Genomic DNA, 11,116 nt, shown 5'->3' with positions numbered 1-11,116 from the left:
ATGTGCGCAAGCATCACTATTTAGCTTGACCGAAATCAAGCATGGACAAAGTTTTTGATGGGACCGATCGGGCATGCGTGTAGACAGCTTGCCGGTGTACAAGTCCATGCCACCGTATCTCGTGGAGGTGCGATCTAGGCCACTCAATTTGTCTGGCAAAGGTGAGTTGTCGTGATCGATTTGCAACAGAAATCCTTTGCCGCAAAACCTCCTTTCATTAGGTTTCGTTTTTTATTTAGGTTACATAATGTATGGTTTCGTTTTTTTTTGATGAAAATCATAAGCAATTTGCAGTAGGATTTCGGTTATGGCGGAGAATCAAGCACGAATCATCGATAGATCATAATCTTATCTTCTAATAATCCTCTTCAATGGACCCAAATCGAACAGCGACGGCGGCATATTCATAATCACTTGTGCAGCATTAGGTAGCGAATAAAGTATAATATAGCTCAATAGGATCATTGTAGTTGTTTAATTTTTGTAATTATGATGGATGAGGGGTGCAAGTGGATTATTGATTTTTACTTTGTGTCCGTCGTTCGGATTAAATTTCAGTCAAAAATTGGTCACGTTTCAGACCAAAAATTTCTTTGGAGATAACAACCGATTCATGACTCTAGAACATGGGATTTTTTCAGACTCTGTTTTCGATCCTCTAATTTTAAGTAATTTCATTTACATATTTCCTTAATTTTTAATCAATCCTATCTGTAGATCCCAGTTGTCTTAAGAACGCGGTTTTTGATGTTAATTATATATATATATATATATGGTGAGTGGAGTAATCTTGATCACCACAATGAATTTCTGATTCATTTAGTAATTGGTATTCAGGGTGAACTGGTGATTATGTGGCCATGAAGTCGGCTCAATGTATCAATTAAAGTAGTGAATTGGGAAGGAAGAATTCTGAAAGGTGAGTAGATTAGGATCTGCAATTTCACTTCTAGGAAAGAGATTTCAGTTACCGTCCGACAAGGTTTCGCTCCTGATTTTGATCGTCATGAAATAGAAACATAAGGGTTATTTTTGGTACTTCGAATGACACCTGTTTATTTTCGCCACGTGTACATGACTGGCTGACTCACCTAACTGGGATCTAGACGGAACAGTTAACGAAAGGAGGTTTTACTGATTTAATCTCTGTAGGGGAGATAACTCAAATTATAATCTTCACCATGGGAGGTAACGTAAATTATTCCATAATTTTTTTTATTTGTTATCTGAAATAAAATGTAAATTTCCAGAATTTGGCAGTAGATAGGCACAAAAAGTGAAATCCACGAGATAGAGCAAAGATGTGTTGTTAGCTTTACCTAACTCCTAAATGCAACTTTTTTTTTATTAATTTGTTTCATAAGAGTTACAAAAGTTACGGGACTGACTCGGCAGATAATTGAGATTACAATCATTACAACATTTTCAGAATTTAAGCTATCACCTTCAACACTTTGGGCTCTCCATGGATCATATAATTCAAACATTACAACTGATTTCAAATGCCAAAACCAGATAGGCAGAATAAGATTAAATGGGTTAAATGGTCATGTTTGGAATGTTAGAAACAAAACCAAACAATTCAACATGACTGCACAAGGCAGGGATGTCAGGATCAACAAAAGATCCATCAATTTTTCAAGGTTTTTCATATCTAAGTTAAATGGTCATGTTTGGGAAGACAACACCAAACAATTTAACTTCACTGCACAAGGCAGTGAAGTTAGGATCTTTTGTAGATACAACATTTACTTCTTACTTTTATGTTAAACACAACACTTAAGCATGATTGCTAGAGGGGATACTAGATCTTTTCCGTTTTTATTTTTCCTTTCCTGAAGGTCACCACTGGATCTTTATATTGGTTTCCCCCACTAGTAATTGTATCTCTCTTCAGCAATCATGCACATGAGAAGTACAAGCCCAACCATAATTCTTTGTCTAGCTCGAATAATTCTGGGTCCAGGGTTTACAATTTGAGTAAGGTAATTCAATCTTACAAATTTCCACTTCTTTTGTTGCATTCTGGTCTTGCATTATGGGTCTCACCCACCGGTAGGTAGATATCAGCTTCATACTACCGCTTTCGTCTCATGGGATGACAGGGGCATCATTTATTCCACTGATATAAACCCTAAAATGAGGAAAGTTTTTAAACACATGAATTTCTTTTGGCATTTTCTCTTTTCTCTTGGGTCTCTATTCTGCCCTTTTCCGTTAAAAAATAAATAATCTTGAGATGATAATTTAACCCACTTGCTTCTAATTCATTTACAAAAATTCTTAACAGAATGGAAAAAATCAAGAGAAAAAACCTCCCTTCACAGTCCACCCCTGCACGTTTCCCGAGGAGCGGGTTCACTGGAACCCGCGGAAAAAAAATATGTGAGAGGCGATTTTAACAGGATTTTTTCCCCTAGCTTAATTGGGGACCAAACATTTTAATTAGGGGCCTTGCACTAGAGGACAAAAAAGGTCACCCAATCCTAATTTGGGTCACCCCTTAAAAAAATATTTTTTAAATGGCTAAAATGTCCCTAAATAATTAGTGATAATCTGATTTAATTAGAGTTTAATTCTTTTTTTTTCCAGATTTTTTTCTGCAATTTTGTGTCTGTTTTTTTTTTGCCCAGATCTGTATGAAAGGTCGTCATGGTATTGAAAATTTTCAGTGACGACCCCAAACAGTCGTTAATTTTTCTATTGTTTCAGTGACGACTCTAAACTGTCGAAGATTCATTAATGACGGAAATGTACGACAGTTTTGTGTCGTCATAAACATAATCAATTCCCTGACGATCCTTTGGAAGAGTCGTTATTGTTTTAATTATGTATATGACGACTGTAAACAGTCGTTAATGTTTTAGAAGTGTCGTTAAAAATAGTCGTTAGTCTCTAAAAAGAGTCGTTATCTTCATCGTTAATGGCGGAAATGTACAACAGTTTAGAGTCGTCATATACATAATCAATTCCCTGACGACCCTTTGGAAGAGTCCTTATTGGTTTAATTATGTATATGAAGATTTTAAACTGTCGCTAATGTCTATGAAGGGTCGTTAATTAGGGTCGTCATTTGAAAAAACAAATAGTCAAGGATAAAACAGTATATTCACAGTCGGATTAATACGTCCTTGAAAATTTTGGATGCAAATAAAATGTCATGGCCCCCAATTAGTTTCCTAGTTTCTTTGGCCCCCAATCAAACGAGGTTTTTTTCCTCGGTCTCTTAAGAACGATTGTTCATTTTAACTTGGACGGACCCACAAGCTACTAACACCATGACTTTTTGAGTCTCACATATTTAAAGAACGATTTTTTTGGGGACCATGATTTTTTTGGGGATCATGATTTTATTTTGGGTAAAGACATTAGAAGTAAATCTAGGTCATCCCTTATCTGGATGAGAATCACGAGGTCCATTTGAGGAGAATGTTGCAATTCATATATCGATTTCATTGTTGCCCCATGCTCTCAGTTACAAGGTAGTGAAGATATATTACCCTAAATTTCATATTCAAGTTTTCCATCTTTTTAATCATAATCTTTGTTTCTACTTTCATGATTATGTATCTTGTCTAAACTCTAATCTTCCTCTCTATCTATCTAGATTTTTTGGAAGCTCCAAGAATTCTCTACTCACCGACAAATTGTCTCTGTGAACCCAACCTCAGTAAGTAATTTTGTTTTTATGATATTCAGTAGGTTAAAAGTGTTTGCTAAATTGTGTTACTGAACCCAAAGTTGTTTCTTCCGACTCTCATTAATCTTAGTAGGTTGAAGCCTTGAAGGGCTTGATAGATTTGTACCCCTGAACCCAAAGCTGCATTTCTCTACTTTGTTTAGTCTCAGTAGTCAGTAGGGTACTGTTTGATGGATTATCTCGGTGAATTAGTAAAGAATTATAGTTTTCCAAAAGGATTCCCTCTTCAACAGCAATATTGATGGATACTAATCTTTATTTTGGAGTACCCTGTAATGTGATAATAATTTTTCCATCACAATCGAATTGTTGCAGCTTCTCCTATAGCTTAGGAGTTAGGACCTTGTCTTCAATTCTTTCCTCCATGATAAGCTGTTTTGTAAATGTCACTTGATGGTCTCTGGTTGCACGTTTCTACTATTAGACATTCGCCTTTTTGAGTTCCTTCACTTTGCTAACTAGGTATTTTTTGGTGGATTTGCAGTGATCATCTAGTTAATAGGTGTTTTTTTTTTCCGATTTTATTGATGACGATGGCTTCTGCTTCAACTTCTCTCACTTCATCACTAACAGAGGATATCTTGATTGACATTTTTACTTATCTTCCTCTGAATTCAATCTATAAGTTCAAATGTGCTGAGGAATGGTTAACTAACTTCTCAAACCCTGATTTCATTACCAAATGGTTCCCAATTAATTAAGTGGCTCTCATGGATACAATAACATACGTCTTATGAAGATGCTGATACCCTTTGAGGTTTAGAAATGCATATTTATTCTAATTATAATAATGTTGTTATCCTTAATGGTGCTTTGTTTTGGATTTAAGTGAGGAACAGAATGTTAGTTTACAATCTCAATCAGAACAACGGAAGTGATGGACATTAGAAATTGTGTTAGCTATTCAATTAAGGGATTTTTATTCTAATAAGTTGAAAGTTGTGTTAGCTATACCCAACTCCTGAATGTTGCAAGTTAGTTAATTTTGTCGATTCAAACGGTAGAGGGTGTTTGGACACCAGAAGCAGAACTTAATTCTAGAAATCAAAAATAAAAATATTTTTCTTCGCCAGAAATTAACTTAGTTTGCTTTTAGAAGTCATTTTGAAATTTTATACCCAAACCTAACCTCTGACTGTTTTCTTCTGAAAGTTTTGGTTGATTGGAAAAAAGGTGAGGTTAGGTTAAATTGGTTTTAAGCTTTGATGTGCTTTCAAGATGGCTGGCAAGCTAATTTCTCTTAGTTAAGTATTTGACATGTTGGTGGTGGAGCAGTGGAGTGGACTGAGGTGAGAGATTTACAAAATTAGATTCCATTCCTACAAAAGTAACTTAGTAAGAATTAGGTTACCCATATGAAACAAAATGTGGTATTTTTATGTTTGGGATCCACTACCATTAGCTTTTATTATACCATCCCTCCATGACAATTGTTAGCATTTTTGCAAATGCAACATCAATTTTCTTAGTACTCCACACGGTAACTCGACTCTGACTTGATTAAGAACCAAGAAGTTTCCTTGCGTTTCCTTTCATTGGATCCACTATATGCTTATAATACTTGTCTTGTCTCTTTCTTTCACCAGTGAATCTAAACAACTATGGAGCTCTTTACTGCAGCAGAAGACCTCAAATTCTTCAGTGCAAATAAAATCATCAAGGAAGCAGTGAAAATCCCAGCCAGATCATCTCCAGTAAAATTCTTTTTGATTACCTTAACCCTCATTCTCCCACTTTCGTTGATGCAGTTATTATTTGAAACTCATAGTTCTATCCTATACTCTATTTTTATCGATTACTTTTCCGATGATCATCATTCATCTCCTTCGTTTAAACAGTTCATCCGCACCTACTCCACCCATGAATTCTTCTACATTCTTTTCCTCTTCCTATTCTCTCTTCTCTCTATCTCCGCTATTGTCTTCACAGTAGCTTCTCTCTATGTATCCAAATCCATCTCCGTTATCCCTACTCTCTTTGCAATTCCTCGCATATTCAAACATCTTATGATAACCTTCTTTTACGTCTTACTTCTCGTGATTGTCAACTACTTGACCTACTACGTTCCTAGTGCTGTCTTGGATTTGATACATATCAATGAAGCTCTCTTGTGGGTTTTTTCTATCATATTTGCTATCGTATACGATCTTGTTCATTTCTATGTTACAGCTCAATGGCATTTAGCCAGTGTGATTTCTGTTCTTGAACCAAATGGTTATGGCTTGGCAGCCATGAAGAAGAGTACACAACTCTTACGAGAGAGAACTCGTATTGCTTTCAGACTTGCAAGTTTATACTTGGGGGCTTTATGGACCATACAAATTGTGTTCGAGGTTGCATTGGAGTCTCAAGTACATTTCATGGTTAAGCTTTTGTTGGGATTGCTGTGTTTGTTGATGCTGGTGGCAGTTAATCTCACAGGGCTATTAGTTCAGAGCGTCTTCTACTATGCCTGTAAAAGTCACCACAATCAAGTGGTTGATAAGAAGGTTTTGTATGATCATCTTGGTAGTTACGATCTCGTTGATAAATCAGTAGCATTAAATCCTAGTACTGGCGGTGTGGAGATGCAGAGCTTGGTCAAAGATGATCGCGATAGAGCGGGTTATCAGCCTGTTGCGTTGGATGCTACTACTACTGACAGTACTATCAAGATGCAGAGATCGGTCAATGATGATGAGTGATGACATGGTTGGAGAGCTGACCAATGTTTAAAGTGAAGGACATAGCAAAAACCAATCGTAAATATAGTTAAGTTTTTAATTTCCAGTAATGTAGTAGCACTAGCAGGCTTAGATAGAGATATTTGAGGAGACATCTGTTTACCAAAAAAGTTATGTATTACCAGTTTATCTAGCTATTAAGTCTCTACTTGGTTATATTTCTACTCTAAATATTTTAAATTATCTTAGTTTTTGTAACTTATCTTTAGTTGTCGAATGATGCAAGGGCTAGTTTTGTGGAGTACTTCTGAAAACCTAAGTTTATAGCAAGTCATAATAACAATCAAAATGCAAAATGAATCCAGTCCATATTCCCTCTCCAAGAATCAAATTGCTGAGACCTGTCGTCTCTGCGTGTATATAGCTTTGAAGTTGAAACTTAAGATATGTGCTCAAGCTAATTCCATAAGAAACTTGCGGTGTTATTTGAGCTCCTTAGAAGCTCCAGCAACATGCCTATTCTCACATGTTTACATGACATTTTATTTTTTGTAGAACCTGGCATCAGGAATACTCAAGAGATGATCTCCATTCCTCTGGATAGAATCACATCATGTACCTTGAGTATATAGAAAATCATTATCAGCACAAGAAGTTCTAACCACATTATTTATGTACGTAAAGTATTCGGGGGATGAGTCGCGTCTAGTCCACTTTCCACCATTTTTTTCATCGGATGATTTAAAGTTTTTTACCAATTAGTTTTGCTTATGCTTCTCCAAGAGGTAAAAGTATTTCTCAGAAGCACTTTTAAGTTTTTCTTTTCCAACTTCTAATTTGTTTCTTTTATTTTCTTACTTATAAGAAGCTTTTGAAGTTATTTTACTTCAAATCCATAGATTCCATACAAAGTCCTTATATTTTTTTGGTTTTAGAAATTGAAAAGCGGCTTCTTAAACAATTGGCAAACACCAAACACCATGTAAAATTTCTTGATCAAGGCATTTTTCTACAAGGGGTTTTTTATTTTTTTTGTTAGCGGAACGAATAATCATCTTGTTTATATCACTCGAAAAGTAATTCCACCATTGTGGAGCTACATACATTTATAGGCACCGAAAGTGAATTCCACGTGCATATATAGACGAATGAAGGTGTGTTAGCTATACCAAACTCTTGAATGCAACATCTGCTAAACTACACTTAACAAGTGATGTTCAATCAACATCAAATTCTATGTCTAGCCCGATTAAAACCATTAAGCAATAGGTCCATCATTTTCTTTTACATTTCGAGCAATGTATAATTCAATCTTACAAAATTTCCTCGACTTCTCTGACAACATAAATAATTGATGACCAAATTTGCACTCAAGTCTTGTATTATGGGTTGAAAAAGTGTGGCGAGAGCATCCTTGGAAAATGGGTAGAATGTATTGATGCTGGCAGGTTGGTTGATTTTGTCAATTCAAGTTTAACACTTTGTTGTTTGATTAGAGTCTGACTCGGCCCGAATCAGGCAAAGACCTTGTAAAATTTCTAGTTGTTCCTTTAATGCAATTGGGTAGTAGATAGGCACCATGTGATAGAGTAAAGATGAGTTGCTAGCTATACCTAACTCCTACATGCAACATTTACTTCTTACTTTTATGTTAAACTACACTTAAGCACGATTGCTAAAGGGGATACCGACACTAACTAGGATATAAACATAATCCTGACTACTAGATTTTTTTTTTTTCTTCCCTGAAGGTCACCACTAGATCTTTACATTGGTGTCCTCCCCACTGTCAATTGTATCTCCCTTTAGCAACCATGCACTTGAGAAGTACAATCACAACCATAATTCTATGTCTAGCTCGAATAATTTTGGGTACACGGTTCACAATTTGAGTAAGGTACAGTACGTAATTCAATCTTACAAATTTCCACTCCTTTTCTTGCATTATGGGTCTCACGCGGTGAATATGACGTTGGTGGGTAGATACCAGCTTCATACTACTTCTTTCGTCCCATGGGATGACCAGGGCGCATCATTTATTCCACGGATACAAACCTTAAAAATGAGGTTTTTAAATTCTTGGGGGATTTTGTTTTTTCCCCTCAAAATAAATGGCTATTTTGCGTTTTCCTCCTTTTCAATTGATAATTGGTGAAGCCCCCTCATAGTCATAACTGCCGTTATCACTTGGCTAATCGGGCATGTGTAGTGCACATGTATATTATTTTAAAAGCTTAACACGTGTTGATATTTAAAGAAACCATTCCAATCAGGTAACACGTGGTGTACCAAATAACACTAGTGGAAAATGGGTGTTTTACCACCCACATCAGAGACCCTCATTCACGGTAGTCAGACTGTGGACTAAAGAAATCGGTCTCTGATATAATAAAAATACAAAAAAAAATTTAATCCCTAAAAAACAGTCTCTGAATATTTACTATTTTACCCTCGTTCAGAGACCGATTCTACTACCCATGATTAGTGATGTATATGTAGTCAGATGAACGGCTGAAAATGTTAGAAATTTGAGCCATCGATCTAGATGAATGGACGGCTTGATCGTGACTTCGTTATTATCGATGTATCTGTACTCATCTCTATCTTCGTATCCATTATCTTTATTCAGCCATACCTGTTTCACTAACTCACTGCAGAATGCATCGCCCTTCTTTCCTCTCTCCGTAAGTTTAAACATTAAATTTCTCTCGATCGACCACCACCATCTTCTTCTTCTATAATGGATCCAGATCCGGAAGGTGAAATAGAAGTCAATACCCTCAAAAAAATAATCGATTTCAATGGTAGTCTGTGTGTTGTGAGATCGTCTTCCAGTATGCCCAGAATTGCGTGCCGGCAAGTGAAATCGTCCATTGTCGATTTCTTGTGTTCTTTGGAGTCTGATGGTGCATCTGATTTTGGTTGTTGGAGGACGTATGAGACTTCGATGTTGGATATGATGAATTCGATTTTGGTTTTCCAGATTGGGAAATTGTCTCCGGAGCTGTTGAGTTTTCGAGTTGTGGTTAATTCTCTGTAAAAGAATTCTGAAATCACGACTGATTGATTAATCAGATTGAGCTTGAGATTGGGTTTTGATGGATTGGGAGAGTGTGATTTTGAGATCAGTCTCTGTGTAGAATATAGAGAAACCTAATTGAGATTTGCGGAGTCATAAATTCCGTCTTACGAATCATTGGGGTAATTATCTATGTCTCAATTTTATTCATCATTTTCAACTATAGAAATTGATTCTTAATATTAGGGTTAGGGTGAATTTCGAAGCTCTTGATTTTCCTGGTTGTAGTTTCGATTGAAGTGTTATTTTTGTTCATTAGAGTTGATGTTTACTTCAACTGGTTCGTGTTGTCATTCCTGATAACGATAGTGTGGTGGTAGTGATGAAGTAAAAGATGGCTCAGTTTGCTAAGAGATTGTTGGTTACACTGCTTCTGTTCTGTAAGGTGAGCTAATTAGTTTGTTTTTGTGGGTTTTATAAAAACTCTGATCTCATGGGTTTTAGTGGTAACTAGTTTTTAAAGGAGCTGTTTTTGGATCGATTTCAGGAGCTGTTAACTCGATGTTTTCGTATCTTCTGTGTACAACGACATTCTGATGATACAAGAATTGGGTGATTCTAAATACTTAGTACTGTGTTGCACGCACTCAGGTTTGCTATTTCAGTCAAGTGAATTTGATAGATTTACTTCATTTGATTTTGTTTGAGTTTTAGTTTTTGCACTTTGAAGATTGAATGAGTGAATTTGGGGTTTTATTGTTCTTGTTTTGTAGGCAGAAAAAGCTTCTTGACTCTTGTTCCTTGAATTGAATAAAACAATTATCAAGAATTCCTGGCTTTTGTAGGTTCTATTCATATTCGATCTTCATTTGCTTTTGTAACTCTGGTTGTGGACCTTTTTTGATGGTGTTTGTATGCTTGGCTGCAGATGGATTTGGAGAGAAAGGTAGGCCAGGCATATCTAACCATAGAGGAATGCCCTGAGAGTCCTTGAAGCTCCAACTGGGTTAGATATGGGTAAGTTCAGTTATTTGATTGGAATTTATTTATTCTCCCCTTTGATCACTACAATCTCATATCCCAAAGATGATTAACTAGATTCTGTGGGCCTCAGTGATTTGTTTGCTAGTCTTTTTAAGCACTAAAAAATATTGGAATTGGATGCTATCATATTGAATTAGGACTGGAAATTCGTGTTCATTTCCTTTTTCGATATAAATATCCATATGAAGCTCATGAAGTTGTTGATAAGCTTAATGGTTAGTTACTATTATTTTAAAAAATAGAGTTTTGTTAAAATCTTTGTTTGGTTTTCTTTGCCAGGGATATCTCTACCCATGAATGGAATTTAGTCTTTAAACATAATTTGGTGGACCAGTTAAGGGCCTGCCAGTTTCATGATGTGGAATCTAGCTATTGTTTGTATTGCAGGACTTCACCTCCCAAACAAGGAAGAGACAATTGCTGCTAACCTGATCAAATGGCTCTGTGTTGTCTACGAAGGTTTGGATAAGCTGTTATTCCTTACCTTACCTTGAGACATTTCTCTTAAAGTGATAAATAAACTTAGTTTGTTATGCTGATGTGCACATTGTTCTCTTTTGAATGCTCCTTGTTTGGTATTGCAGGTATGGACAAGATCCCTGGTAGGGATTTTAGTTACAGTCGGATGCACAACAGTGGTACTAATTGTCAAAGACTCAAACTTTGACATTCTTCAACCCCCCGAGTACA

At 36.1% G+C, this 11,116-nt stretch overlaps 1 protein-coding gene across 4 annotated transcripts; it reads left to right on the top strand.

The window, feature by feature from the left end:
* Positions 1-1,113: 1,113 nt before the first annotated feature.
* On the top strand, positions 1,114-6,617 carry LOC113309299. 4 transcript variants are annotated; one of them, XM_026557720.1, is made up of 3 exons: positions 1,114-1,188; positions 3,608-3,670; positions 5,287-6,617. In XM_026557720.1, the coding sequence occupies exon 3, from the start codon at positions 5,302-5,304 to the stop codon at positions 6,382-6,384; it is 1,083 nt and encodes a 360-aa protein (XP_026413505.1). In that variant the 5' UTR covers positions 1,114-1,188; positions 3,608-3,670; positions 5,287-5,301; the 3' UTR covers positions 6,385-6,617. The 4 variants fall into 4 exon arrangements, with proteins under 4 accessions (XP_026413505.1, XP_026413504.1, XP_026413503.1 ...); XM_026557719.1 differs by lacking the exon at positions 1,114-1,188 and adding an exon at positions 3,420-3,482; XM_026557718.1 differs by lacking the exon at positions 1,114-1,188 and having other exon boundaries at positions 3,502-3,670.
* The last annotated feature ends 4,499 nt before the right edge of the window (positions 6,618-11,116 follow it).

This window comes from Papaver somniferum, chromosome 9, assembly GCF_003573695.1.
Source record: "Papaver somniferum cultivar HN1 chromosome 9, ASM357369v1, whole genome shotgun sequence".
NCBI classification, from domain to species: domain Eukaryota; kingdom Viridiplantae; phylum Streptophyta; class Magnoliopsida; order Ranunculales; family Papaveraceae; genus Papaver; species Papaver somniferum.
This window is presented reverse-complemented; position numbering and strand designations above follow the sequence as displayed.

Bases quoted from the DNA above. Each gene is read 5' to 3' on its own strand.
- LOC113309299 (XM_026557720.1), top strand. From the start codon at position 5,302: ATGGAGCTCTTTACTGCAGCAGAAGACCTCAAATTCTTCAGTGCAAAT.